The 14132-nt window shown below is 41.3% G+C and overlaps 2 protein-coding genes across 3 annotated transcripts in view; both read left to right on the top strand.

Moving 5' to 3' along the window:
- Positions 1–5828: 5828 nt before the first annotated feature.
- Positions 5829–10008, top strand: mrps23 (mitochondrial ribosomal protein S23). Its single transcript, XM_020640986.3, has 5 exons — positions 5829–6005; positions 7434–7613; positions 8294–8368; positions 8930–9053; positions 9323–10008. Exons 1-5 carry the CDS (start codon positions 5890–5892, stop codon positions 9449–9451), a joined length of 624 nt encoding a protein of 207 aa, XP_020496642.2. The 5' UTR covers positions 5829–5889; the 3' UTR covers positions 9452–10008.
- Positions 10009–12872: 2864 nt separating this feature from the next.
- The window catches only part of myo18ab (myosin XVIIIA b), a 107091-nt gene continuing 105831 nt past the window's right edge, over positions 12873–14132 (top strand). For both annotated transcript variants that reach the window (XM_065960523.1, XM_065960521.1), the window contains exon 1: positions 12873–12986. The gene's annotated coding sequence lies outside the window, so the exon portion shown is untranslated. The remainder of the gene's footprint in view (positions 12987–14132) is intronic.

Below are 14132 nucleotides of genomic sequence, written 5' to 3'. Positions count from 1 at the left end.
GAACTGAACCTGGCCTTACCAGCCTGCCTGACTCTGCTCCGAAATGCTCTCTGTGGACGAACCTGAAAAGCCACCTGATGACTAAATGCAGTCTGCTCAGTGCTCCATGAATCCTCCTATAAATGTGTCACTCCTCTTTATTCATGCATAGTTTCACTTTATTTTTGTCAAAGCACAAAATAAAATAAAAGATGAAGCAGTGAGCAGGTGGTGTGTGTCCCCCTTCCTGTGTGTTCCTGCGTGTCTCTCCAGCCCTCTTGAACCGTACAGTAATAAAAGAGTTTTATCTGCAGTCAGCTGACAGTTCAAAGTTCACTTTCTCCACACAGCAGTAAGCCGTCTGTGCTGCTGCTCAACAACACACTTACACATATACACACACACATGCGCGTCTTAAATCCATGAAACAACCGACATAATGTCCACAGAGAGAATTCCTTGCATCGTAGTCCATTCAGTGAAATGTTAATGACACAAAAAAGGCTCAAACGTTTCAAAAACGTCATGAAAAGTTGTTGCTTCTCTCTGTGTGTGTTTAGTCTGTTGTGGTTATATTACCTGCTGTTAACCCCATTAACATAAAATTCTCCCTCACATGTTCCCTTAAAGCATAAACCTGGCATCATTTTGTATTTTTCTCTATTCTATCTATCCCCCCCGTCTCTTCTCTGCCCTAAAATCACCAGTCGTGTAGAGATTTCAGAAGGTTAAAGCCTGGTAAGAACTGAACCGGTGCCTACATTTTCGCCCTACGCTGCTGTGAGAATTTTACACCCACAAAACTGTAGCTAGCGTTGGAGTTTAGGTCCAGCATTTTTGGGCTCTTTATGTACAACACCGACTGAAACTGAGTGGATCATGTTGGAGTTACTTTCACTGCAGCACAGAAAATCTGCTCACACTATATAGCAAGGCAGACACAGAGACCAGAAACCAGTATTCATGTTTTAGCATTGTCCCGGAAGTATGTAAACTTTATTTATGGAGCACTTATCATGGATAAAGGTCACAAAGTGATTCAGATCAACAAAGGACAACAAACAGAAATACAAACAGAAAAAAAAGGTGTGGCTCACAGGCCGATAATTGGCACAATAAAACCTGGATGATTCACAGTAAGTAGACTGGGTAAACATGATTACCAATAGGCCTGTTTAATGTTTGATGAAAGGCCAAGTCAGCAGAAGGTATCGACCAAAGCAGAGGATTCCAAAGGTTTGGTGCTACGGCCTCAAAAGCACGATCTGCATGTCTTAAAGTCTGTTTGGTTGACAGCAGGTGTAGCGTGTCTGACTTCAGTGAGCAGCTTCAGTCTCAATGTGCAGGCCAGTAAACGATGCTCCATCAGTGAAGGTGACTCCAACACTTGTTTCCACCAAGTGGTCTGTTTGAGTTCGGTTCAGTACAGAACAGCTTTATACACAAAACCCCGATCTTGCTTGCGTAGGGGGGCGTGTAAGTCGGATGGGGATAGCCGCGTCAGCTACGTAATAGCGTGACATCATAGCAGTGTGACACAGTGTCCCCCGCCAATGAATTCAACAAAGATGAAGAAAGCGCAGCAATGGAGGAAGCCCGGCAAATTCTGTGTTCTTCTCTTCTTGGCATGTGGCTGTTTATTACAAGAAGGAGTCAAGCTTGGTTTAAGAGAAGGTCGCATCCAGGGAGAAATCAGTCAAAAGCTGGAAAAACAAAGAAAGTTTGGGATATGATACTTGAGTGCTCAGGTGAAAAGGAAAATCTACCAACAGACTGCAGTGTGTATAGCTCCGCCTTTTAGGGGTCAGATCTGTTCCTTTGGCAATCCAACAGAAGGGAATCAAAAAAGTAGGGCGGTACGGATCAGTTATTTTGATACCATTCACAACTTTTGACAGTGGAAACACCAATAAATGCATACTGTACTGCTCAAGCAGAGAAGGAGGGACACCTCCTCTCCAACAACCAGCTCCTTATCTTAAAGGTGATTCCTGAAGCATTCATGAGCCACACGAGAACCTCTATAACATGCTTAAACAAAAACCTCCATTGGGGAGATGTTCTGGAGAATCCCGACCAGAAGCAGTTTCTCTGCTCTGAGCACCGATCAATCGGGCGGAGCACAGAGTCCTGACAAAGGAAACTCATTTTTGGATACTTGTAAATGTGATCTTATCTTCTGGTCACAACCCAAAACTTGAGCTCAAAGGCGAGTATTTGAAACTCTGAAACAGGGCCAGTAACACGATCACGTACCGGTTGAGGCTGCAACAATCAGACTAAACTAAAGAAGCTCACAAATGTACAACATTTTTTCTTTTACACAGGTCACTAATTTGCTAAAACTGTTCTTTTCATACTGACGTTACTCAAAACGGGAGGATCTCTGTTTTTATTTGGGGACTATTTTTAGCAGAGGATGAATCCTCGTGAGGGACGCCGTGTGTGTTTGGTTTACTTAAATATTAACTACAGATTGTGTGTTCATGGTGATGAAGGAACATGTCAGCCAGTGAAGCAGCGTGGCTCAGTGGAGCTCAGTGGCTCTGCGTCTGACAGCATCACAAAGTAAATATTGTGAGTGAAGATGAATGGAGATGTTAAAAATCATTAGTCAGAGTAATGATATTTCTATTCTTTCAAGGCTGCACTTTTGCACAAGTTTGAGATATTCTACATGTCTCTTCCCCGAAATGTGGCCAGTAATGACTTGAGTATTAAACAATATTAACATGAACATTCACAATTTTTTTTTTTGTCTTAAATATATTTACCGCAATGAAGAAGAGCTGCTGAACACAGCTGTCAGACAGGGAAGAAAAAGGGCCAGTGAAAAAACAAACACATTACTTCACTTCACAGTCCAGACGAAACTAATAATCTGAAACTTGGACAAGGTTTTGTGTTAAACATCTTGAGCTATAATAATAAGATCACGTCGGAGTGTAGGGCTGCATTTTTTACATTCCCCGGAGCATTTATGAAGAATTTACTTGTTTTCACGCTGCCAGGCGGATTTTGTAAATCCACTTTTTTCTAATTTGGTAGCAGAGGATTTATAGTTTCCTTGTGTGTGCAGAGAAACAACTAATCCACCGTCGTCATGTGGAGAAAAGGAGATCAACACAAACAGAACGGAGAACATACAGATCAGAATCAGTATCTGTCACATCCATGAAAAAAGAAAGAAAGCTGAGCCAATTACAGACTAACTAAAACAGTTTACTTAAGAAAAGGCAAAAAAAAAAAAAAACAACAACAAAAAAATACTGACTTAGTTTCAAATCCATACTAATTCTAAAAAATCCACGAGGCAAAACAATGAGCCATGCGGATACATATCACAGAACATGAGTAGGAGTAGGCTCCCCTTGTAACTTAGCAACACAATACGTCTTAAAGGTACTTTCCACAATTTCAAGTGTTACAAGACCGTTCAGATCTATAAAGTCAATGTAAGTCAGAGATCAAATCTTGGAGAGCTTTGAAGGTAAGGATTAATATCAGAACATGTCTGTAGTTAATAGTTAATTGAAAGTCCATATTTTATTTTGTTGAGAGCAGGGAAAGGAGGGGGGGGGGGGGGGGTTCCTTCCTCTGTTTTTTTTCTAGTCCTGCTCCTGCTCTCTGTACAGTTTGGATCCTGTGAATTGTTTTCCTCATAAAAGCCTCATGGGATGAACTGAACAGAGAGATAACATCTTTTTCATTATGAATCTCCCCTGAGAGACGGACAATAGCCGTTTAATATTAGAGTTCCCTGTTTGTCCACAGGAAGGGACTTCAACTCTATGAGTGGAGAGCGGAGAATGAAATGTCAAATTAAAGCCTAGAGCCAGAATCAACTGATAAAAAATATTCTTTGGCCCAATTTATCCTTTGCAATAAACGTGTAATTGTGATAAATTTTTATTCAATCCTCGACTAAACAAAGCAAATATAGGGATTCTAAAATGTTCCAATAGTACAAAATAAACATTTTTTTTTGTTTGTAGTTCTGGTTTCATGTACTTTGAAAAGCTTGGGATGTTTATGTAAATCCTGCCAATTTCTAAAGTGAAATTTCACCCTGACATATTCTACCTGTTAATCTTGACATCTGCAGTCAAACACATCTGGATCAGCCTGTTTCGAAACACAGCACCTTAAACAGAAAACTGTACATAGAAACTCATCAAACAGGACTCTGTGTTTAATGCAGTGGGACAGAGACAAAGACCCCAATACATGCTCAAAGTTTACCTCCAACATCAATAAAAGATGACAAAATGAAGGACAACACGTGTGGTCGAGGGAAATGTAAGAAGTCATTCAGAAAACTGAAGGACAAGGAATGTTGGCTTTTCTAAATGCGACTTGATTTGAAAAAAAAAAAGGCTTTAAAAGGAAATTAATTATAAGGTCGACTACATGAACTACAGATGGAGGTAAAGCAAACTGACATTGAATTAACCAGAGTCCAGGAGCAGATCCATGCCGAGAAATGAAAGGTAGTGCTGAAAAGTAAATCCAGAGAAGAGGAGCAGAAGAAGAGGAAGAAGAGGAAGATTATCAGAGCTCGGAAAATGTGAATGGAAATTTGAAAGAAGACGTGTAGAAGCAGTGAAGGTGTGCAGAGGGTGCAGGAGGTGAAGATTCTTGAGCCTGTTGGGGCCTATAGGCAAAGATCAATCAGCAGGGCAACAAGAGTGAATGCTGTCAGGAGAGGGCCTCCTTAGGGAAGTTTCCTACTGTCATTGCAAAAAATTTGCACATATTGGGCCGCTGCTTTGGTTCAAAGTTTGTCAGCCCTCTGGGGCCCCTACTGGTCTGGGGCCCCAAGCAGTTGCCTCCCTTGCCTGTAGACAAGCAGCGCCTCTGTGTGTAGGAATAGGCTGACGCATGGAGTTGTCAAACAAACAGCGGAAAGAAATCTGTGAGGAAAAAGATTAAAATAGCTGAAATCTAAAGCTGAAGGGATGACAGTGAGACTGAAATAGAAATCCATTTGGCTGGGATGAAACTAACTGACAGCCAGAATGTGGCTTCAAATTTGTCGGACAAACATCAAGTTGCTAACTGGATTAAGAAAGAGTAGGACATGTCAGTATAGTGGACGTGAAGAGAAGAGGGTTGATTGCAGTTATATGTGTGTCACAAACACACCTCAAGAAAAACTAGATGATTATGAGGCTTATATATATATATATATATATAAAGTGTCATGTTTCCTACATAACAGGGGAGTTATTGACTGAGTGTCATTCTGAGAAGCTACAAGATTGAGAATGTAACAGAGTGACAGACAGTCACAAGAATGTCCCGACTCGCGCGAGTGATGGAGAAAGATGTCCGACACAATCGTGCTACATTTTGAGTCAGCTGTAATTCAATACCAAGTTTTACCAGACCACATCAGTTATCTACAAGAGTAAAGGCCCTTTCGCCACAAAGCCATTCAGTACTGGAAGTTTGGACACAGCTCACGTGTGTGTAGACATTGTGCAGCAACACTTTTGGATGTCAAGCGCCTTTATGAACCAAAGAAGAAGAAGTAGCCTCGTAGAAGAAGAAACCTCAGACTTATCATGAAAGCAGTTGAACAGTTCCTGCATGATAAGGGCTGGATGTGTGGATATGAAAAGTGAAAGTGTCAGTAATTCTTTATTCTTTATCCTGCGGAGGCCAGTCATACCTGGTAGCGTACCTAAAGCTTAGTAGCGTCTAAACTGTCACTCACAAGTGGAGGAGGAGGAAGAAGACAAACCTATCTATCGTGAAGCTGTGTGAAGCTGATAATACCCAGTAGGTGGCGGTAATGCAACAACTACGGACGCCAAGCGCCATTACTTTCCACAGAAGTAGAAGAAGAGTCTGCCGGATATTGGTTCGTAGAAGAAGAACGACACCTCTAGTGGCACACATGGATGTATGACCATAACGTGTACAGCTAACGTCATTAACGTAACCTTTGAGGGCACATCAGTGGACAAAAGAAGTGCAATGGCCGGCAGCAGACTAGAGAAGTTTGGGAATGTGTTTACCCGGTAAGAGAGCCAAACTCTACACTGTGCCTGTTAGCGTCTGCTAGCTTTAGAAGCTAACAGAGGATATACACGTCAATGTGACGAATAGCATGTTGTTGTTACCTGTGTTAGTGGTGGAAATAGAGTGACACGATGCGTTATTTAGTTGACAGGACTCGGTAAAGTTGAGTTAGTTAAATAACGCTAGAAGTAGGTGCAGGTAGATCGTTTTCAAAGGCTACATGAAAGCATGAACTGGCGTTTAATGAAAACCCAGCGATTAGTCTTTATTGATCTGCTCACAAAGACAGTAAATATAAACATGAAAAGCAGCTTAAATGCACAGATCATACATTAATGTCATTTCTCAAGAGCATGACCGCGGCCAAAGACGCTGTGTTGTTACGTCATAGCTATGCGCCCAAGACTGTAGTTCTGCTTGTAGGTATTTAGGAAAACCTGGGACTCGGGTGTGACGTCATTCCCAGTTCCGAGGGAAACTCACCTTTAGGACTGGGCGATTTTTCGATATTGTTTAAGCTGAATTAGGGCTGGGAAATATATCGAGTTTTTAAGATATATGGATATATTTTCAAACAAGATATAGGGTAAGACAACATGGTTAATATGGATATAGTTTATGTTACATTAAAATAACATTACAGAGGTGTCAGGTCACCTTTTTCTCATCTCACTGATGATGACTGACTGTCTGCTCCTCCTCTCTCTCTCTCTTTTATTGTATTTAAGGAACATTTTTATTTTATAACATTACTTTTTAAATTCACAAACAGTGAATAGTTTAGTAGTTTATTTTCCATGTGTTTTCACTGTTAATAAAATACATATCGATATATCGAGTATCGCCATTCAGCTAAACTATATCAAGATATGAGTTTTGGTCCATATCGCCCAGCCCTAAGCTGAATTAGCACAATATATATCAATATTTTTTTATCCTGCAAATAAATAACAGAAACAAAGTCAGATTAAGTCAAATCCACATGGGCCAAATGCCACTCTGTCACTTTAATGAACAGTGCACTGCTTAATGTTGACATGCACACGTAAAATAACACAATTAAAATGGTCCGTTCATCAAAACAAAATACACAAAGCTGTGCATTTTACAGAAATACATCTTCAAAATAAAAATGCTCAATCGATCAATATCCAGAAGGCATTTCAGAGTTGACACTTAACACATTTCAAACACCTATTCGTAAATTACAAAATTAACATAAAATAAAGGGGTTAAAAAGCGAAAGTGTTGGTATAAAAGTATATATAACAGTCTTATCATAGGGCTAGCACAAGTGAAAGTTCAGTATGTAGCATTTATTCTGATTTGATTTGCAGTTTGGTCATATGTATCTGTGTTTTTTTGATTTAAACAATAAATTACCCATCCTTAAAACTCTGACTCTTCCATCTTTGTTTGATTTTCAGGGTTCGAGATCTGATGCGCTCTGGAGTCATTCAGCGATCAGCGAAACCGGTCTGGTACGAAGTTTATGAAGCTTTTCCTCCAAAGAGAGACCCGCTTCATGTGAAACCATGGAGAAGAGCCGGGATCAAGAAACAGGAAACCGTACCAGAGATCTTCTACAGAGAGGATGAAGTCAGAGCGTAAGGACGATCATCACTGTTAATGAAGTAATAGAATGTCAATTTAGGCCCTGTGTCCACCACACCTTTTTTTTTTTCATTACTTACAGAAAAGTGCTGACTGTGAGCTCTGGAGCGTTGGGATGAATTGCTTGTGTGCTGAGAATAAAACGGCTACATGTGTCTTGTCTCTATGACAACAGTCACTTTTAAACGTCCACTGTATGACCATCGCTGCTCCCTTGCTTTTTACTGTGGCCTATGTTTAATTCTTGAGACAGTTTTCTTTCTGTCACAATGATCATGATGATTGCCCTCCTGCTTTGTCTGGATGAGGAGCATGGAGGATGTGGTACATCACCCATCCGTTGGGGACAAAAATAAGGGGTATATCACATATTTTGAAAAGAGCGCTGGGGACGTCAGCGCTCATCTGGAAAGTTTTGAAGATTTTCAACTCAGAGCGGCCGCACCAAAAAAGTGGAGTGCATGACGCTGCACGCTCTCTCCTCATATCGGCAACAATTAAAAAAAGACGCTGGCACTCAGAAAAAAACACAAGGTGGACACAGAGTCAAGCTTTTATGGATATCCAAAAACAGTGATTTGGATAAGATTCAGCTGTTTCATATCAGCATGAACACTTTTTGTAAGATTTGTATTCAGGCGATGCTCACACTTTTCTGTCTGTCTGCTTTCAGAAAGTTCTACGAGCTGTACGTACCTGGTCGGCCTTTTGATCTGTCCAGGTCCAACTTTGTTTCCACGTGTCAGAGGTACTTCACTAAACAGAAAACAGACATTAACGTTCTGACTGTGTTTTAGGAATAGATATGATGTACTGACATGAATAAGACTGTCTGATTTGAGTGTTTTGTATTTGAAACTTGTGGACTCTTTAAAATGCAGTTTATCACATGTTTTCTCTTCACTAAATGTTTGTGGCTGTGTCTTTTAGGGTTGTCACAATTCCAGATTTTTTTTTTTTTTCTAAGATTCTCGAGACGAGAGTCTCAATACATGGGACGCGCGCCCTAACCATTGCGCCACCAGCGCGCCCCACAATTCCAGATTTTTAAGCTACCTTGTGTTTCTAGTAAAAATGAAAGGTCTCAGTACCAGTTTTGATACCACAGGAAGTCCTATAGGCACCCAAAATTGGGTAATTTATTTATTTTCTATTATTAAAAAATGCAGCCAAACTCCTGCACGATGTCTAAATTGAACAACACTGGGGCATATTTGTTAAATTTGGACACTGCTGTCTCTCTTTATGTTGAAAATGTCTCAGAAGATTTGTACTTTTTGACGACCTTAGTGTCTCTGTGATTCTGCAGGTTTGTAGATAAATACACAGAGTTGCAGAGCCGTGCTGAGTTCGAGGACTCTGCTCTGTTCGAGGAGACGGGGAAGGCGTTACTCGCAGAAGGCATCCTGCTCAGACGCAGAGGAGCTCCACTTGTGAGTATAAGGAATAACCAAAGCTGCAAGCCAATTCAACAGGGTTGAATCTGAACCATTAGCTGCTGGTGCCTTACTTTTGTTGTCATGATAGCCTCTACCTTTTTGTTCAATAATGAATCAAAGAGCTGCACATGCTCACAGCATTCAGGCTGCTTTATTGTTATGTCTATTCATGGAAATATTTTCTGGCAGTAAATCAAACTTGGGTTAATGGTGAGAAATGTTTTATTTGAACCCACGCTGATAGTTCTCCTCCCGCCCTGCAGGTGTCAGCAGAGCCCAGAGACGCGGTCCTCAGCCTAAAGCTGAGGGACATGTTGGCCGAGCAGCAGACAGATGCTGACGGCGAGGAGACAACACAACAGACCACACACACAGAACCACAAACTGCATAGACTTTAGCGGCTCGAAGGATGATCAGCTTTTATACTTAACAAGTCATACATCTGATTTATTCACGTGAGCGAGCCCTGACATCAACATGAGGATGTCAGCTGTCATGAAAAGAGACTTTAAACGTGCAGCTTCACGGCTCCTGAGGCCTATAATACAGAGATTCGATGAGTGTGTACACATGAAAGCGGCGGTGTAAGCTTCCTATAACTTATCACCATCATGAACGAGCCTGCCGTCCGCTGATCGTCATATTCAACAAACTCTGAGCAAACTATGTAAAGGAAATGATGAAGAAGTGAGACACAGGCTGCTACAGACTAAAATCAATGTTCTGAAGCAGGTTAGGTGTTCAGCATATGTTACCATGACAGTCTATCCTGATCAGAAGTGAACCCTGATGTATTTATTTTGTGTGATTCATCAGACAGCGTTACTTGAAAGGATTTCCAGTCAATTTTCATGTTTCAAGTATGAGCTGAAGAAAGTGTTTTTTCTGTTCACAGTTTACACACTTGCTACAAAAAAAAAACATCAAAAAAATAAAAACATACTTGGATTCGATTGTTTTATTCTCTTTGTGCTCTGGTGAAATGAAAGTCTGACACAGTAACATCTCCTCTTCATCATCTTTGTCATGTTCCCTGCACCATAGAGAGGAATCTGAGAGTTTTTGTGTCCGTCAGTCATGAAACCAGCTGTCAGTCACTTTGTTTGATGGCTGTGTTAAATGTGTGGAGGGGCAGATGGTGCACAATGTGAAAGAAGTGGGGACATTTTAATGGATCAGAAACGCGCAGTGAGGATTGCCTCTTTCAAATGAGCAAAACAACACGTATTGTCCATTTAGTACATTTGCCTTAATGAATACGCAATATGGGGCGTTTCTGCCCTAACGTGCAAAATACTGGGAGGAGAAAATGCAAACAGTTAGTACATGTATTGTGATTTACCAAACCTGACAAAAAATTGCGGTGATTGTGAAGGTGTCTGAATTTAACACCTTTGAAAGGAACATGCTGATTCAGGAGACCAGTGTTACACACAACAGGCTGCTGTTATTGAAGTTAGGAGGAGACATAGGCACAACAAAAGAAGACATAAAGATCGCGTTTTTCCCCTCATGTGTTTACATGTTTCAAATGACAGAAAAATAAATGGCATGCATTTATTTTTTAATTTGATTCAATATTCTAATCGTTAAGGAAGAGAAACACCATGATTAAACTACAGGCTATTGTTGCCATATATCCAAAGAAAACTGAACATTCACAGCCTCTGCATTCTAAAGAATTTCAACATTGACAACATTCCTATTTTCCTATTTCCCTCTTTTCGCCAACATTACATTTTAAACTGGGGATTTCCTTTTTTCTCGGGTTGCTCGTCTCTCCCCCAGCTCGCCCCCTCCGGTGCGCTCTTCTCCATAATGCGCTCGTCTCCTCCCTTTAAAGCCCGCTGCTGCTACTCTGTAGGATGCTTGGATTGGGGTACCTCACCACTGTTTGTATCCCCGTCTTCGATGCCTCTTTCCAGGGCATTGATGTCCGATCAGACACAGCGCTGGTCAGCTGTCTGGTGCGCAACAACGGCCCGAGTGTAGAGCGCCCGGTCCACAGAGGACACAGCTCACACCTCCTGCGCAATGTATGACACTTCATTCTTAAGATGAAGGGAAGAAAAGAGAGGCCCTGTTTAATGCCGATGTTTTCTTATATCCAAAATCTTCTTTGTAATATTCAGATTTTTCTCCTATAACTCGAAAGTATTGTGCGTTTATTTGCCTCTCACTGATACCTATTTTGCGCTTGCAGTCATCCTGCTTTCTGTCCAAACTCTCCGTGATGTAAACCAGTAGAACACGCAAAAGCCTTACTTAAATAGTACCGCCTCCTGGTGCACCTGGTGTCATTCACGCAAATTTTCTTAGTAGATCACCCGCAAAACGCCCACCAAGTGAACACGCAATTTAGTACTCTTTAATTGGGAACTTAGTAAATCTGGCCCACAGAGACTCACACCTAAGGTCAATTTGTTTTCACCAGCTACCTTAACGAGCATTGGACTGTTTGGACTGTGGGAGGAGGCCAGAGTACCCGGAGGGAGCCCACACATGCATGCAAATTCCTCTAAGAGAGGCTTCTGTCAAACGGGGATTTGAACCAGGAATCTCTTCGCTGTGAGGCAACAGTACTTACCACTGCACCACCATGCGGCCCACACAGATTTAAATCGATAGTGTTGACCAACAAAAGCAAACAAAAACACAAGATTTATTATTTCTATGCAAATATCTTCAGTGCCTAAAATCACAGCTGGCTGGTAGGTGTCAGACGAGTTGATTCTGAGCTTGATGGAAAAACATTCTTTTTTTATTTTTACATTTTCCATCGGAAATAATCACAATGATTGTTTAAGGAAAGTAGGACAATATTTTTTGCTGTTACAATAAGCAAACTTAAGAGGTACTGCTTTGTCCACAGGGGCTGCAGACATCTTCTCAGTCTTGAAAGAGACTTGTTGGTGAATTAAAACAAATCAATGACAACGACCCCATTTATCTACAAATACAACTCTGAATGGGACTTTATCAGTGTTCTTGTATTTCTTATTTTAAGTGAGTGTTGGTTAATGTGTTTAGGTTAGTGTGTATAGGTTAGTGTGTATAGGTTAGTGTGTTTAGGTTAGTGTGTTTAGGTTAGTGTGTATAGGTTAGTGTGTTTAGGTTAGTGTGTTTAGGTTAGTGTGTATAGGTTAGTGTGTTTAGGTTAGTGTGTTTAGGTTAGTGTGTTTAGGTTAGTGTGTATAGGTTAGTGTGTATAGGTTAGTGTGTTTAGGTTAGTGTGTATAGGTTAGTGTGTTTAGGTTAGTGTGTTTAGGTTAGTGTGTATAGGTTAGTGTGTATGGTTAGTGTGTATAGGTTAGTGTGTATAGGTTAGTGTGTTTAGGTTAGTGTGTATAGGTTAGTGTGTTTAGGTTAGTGTGTATAGGTTAGTGTGTATAGGTTAGTGTGTATAGGTTAGTGTGTATAGGTTAGTGTGTATGGTTAGTGTGTATAGGTTAGTGTGTATAGGTTAGTGTGTATGGTTAGTGTGTATAGGTTAGTGTGTATAGGTTAGTGTGTTTAGGTTAGTGTGTATGGTTAGTGTGTATAGGTTAGTGTGTTTAGGTTAGTGTGTATGGTTAGTGTGTATAGGTTAGTGTGTATAGGTTAGTGTGTATAGGTTAGTGTGTATAGGTTAGTGTGTATAGGTTAGTGTGTTTAGGTTAGTGTGTATGGTTAGTGTGTATAGGTTAGTGTGTATAGGTTAGTGTGTACAGTGTATGGTTGGTTCACGGCTCTGGTTGTATCTCTCTCTCTCGCCCAGCAGGTGTCGCTGTTTGACCGCCTGTCCCTGCACCCTGTGAGCCTCCAGAGGCGGACTGGGAGCAGCCAGCTCTGATAGCTCACAGACCAGTCTGCGGCTTCTGTTTCCAACGAGCCGAGCTGCGCCCACCAACACACACACACAGCACCCTTTGGTGTCCTGGAGCACAGTGAGTATTTCTTCATTTATTAAGCATGTGTGTTCCCAGTAATGGAGGCAGTTTGAGTCAGAGGATAGGACAGCCCGGGATCATTTTCACGGGATCCCGATGTGTTGTTCCTAAAAATGAGGACTGACTGGAGCCAATCAGGCTAGTTAGCTAGCTGGATTACTCACTGGAAAGTTAAACACAATCATAATGAATCACTGCTGCCTCTTTCTGATGGTTCCTATGAATTTGCTGCGGGATTAAAAACGCAGATATTTGTCCTGATGTAGCGTTACACCCTCACACAGAAACAGCAACACCAGCTAGCTAAATGAGTTAGCCGAGAAGCTACATCTATTTTAGCTCTGTCATGCTTTTTGTCCTCTGACTTCAGGGGGCTAATAAACGCTGCTTTTGTACCAAAGTGTGCCAGGTGTTAGCCCGGGTTTTAAACTCAAAAACCAGGGAGATAAACAGAACAAACCCTTAATTTAATTAGATTTATAATCCCAGGTTCTTAGGACATTTTTGTTTGCAGGCATAACATGAGGCTAATGATGACAGAAAAGCTGTCAGTCAACTGGCCAAACATGACTGAAAACACCTTTTAGGTGTTTTAGACTAATTAGACATTATCATGAGCTGCATTGTTTTAGGGATTTACTCTGTTGTTATCTTTTGTTGTGTGTGTGTGTGTGTGTGTGTGTGTGTGTGTGTGTGTGTGTGTGTGTGTGTGTGTGTGTGTGTGTGTGTGTGTGTGTGTGTGTGTGTGTGTGTGTGCGCGCGCGCGCGTGCGCAGGGTTTAATCTGTGACCATGCATTTATCTGACAGGACAGCTCAAACGCTTTCCAGGCACAGTTTAGACTTCTGACATGTCTATCTGGTAGTACAGACATCTAAACCCATTGTAATAACAGAGGTGTGTGTGTGTGTGTGTGTGTGTGTGTGTGTGTGTGTGTGTGTGTGTGTGTGTGTGTGTGTGTGTGTGTGTGTGTGTGTGTGTGTGTGTGTGTGTGTGTGTGTGTGTGTGTGTGTGTGTGTGTGGTTCAGCTTAATGAGAAGCAGGGCTGCCTCTTTGCTTGTGTCAGTCTGCAGCAGAAAGAGTCCCCTGCCTGATTTTTGAGGGTTTGGATTCAGAGACTCAGTTCGAGAAAAAAAAAGAATGA

This window comes from Labrus bergylta, chromosome 11 (genome assembly GCF_963930695.1).
Source record: "Labrus bergylta chromosome 11, fLabBer1.1, whole genome shotgun sequence".
Taxonomy (NCBI): domain Eukaryota; kingdom Metazoa; phylum Chordata; class Actinopteri; order Labriformes; family Labridae; genus Labrus; species Labrus bergylta.
This window is presented reverse-complemented; position numbering and strand designations above follow the sequence as displayed.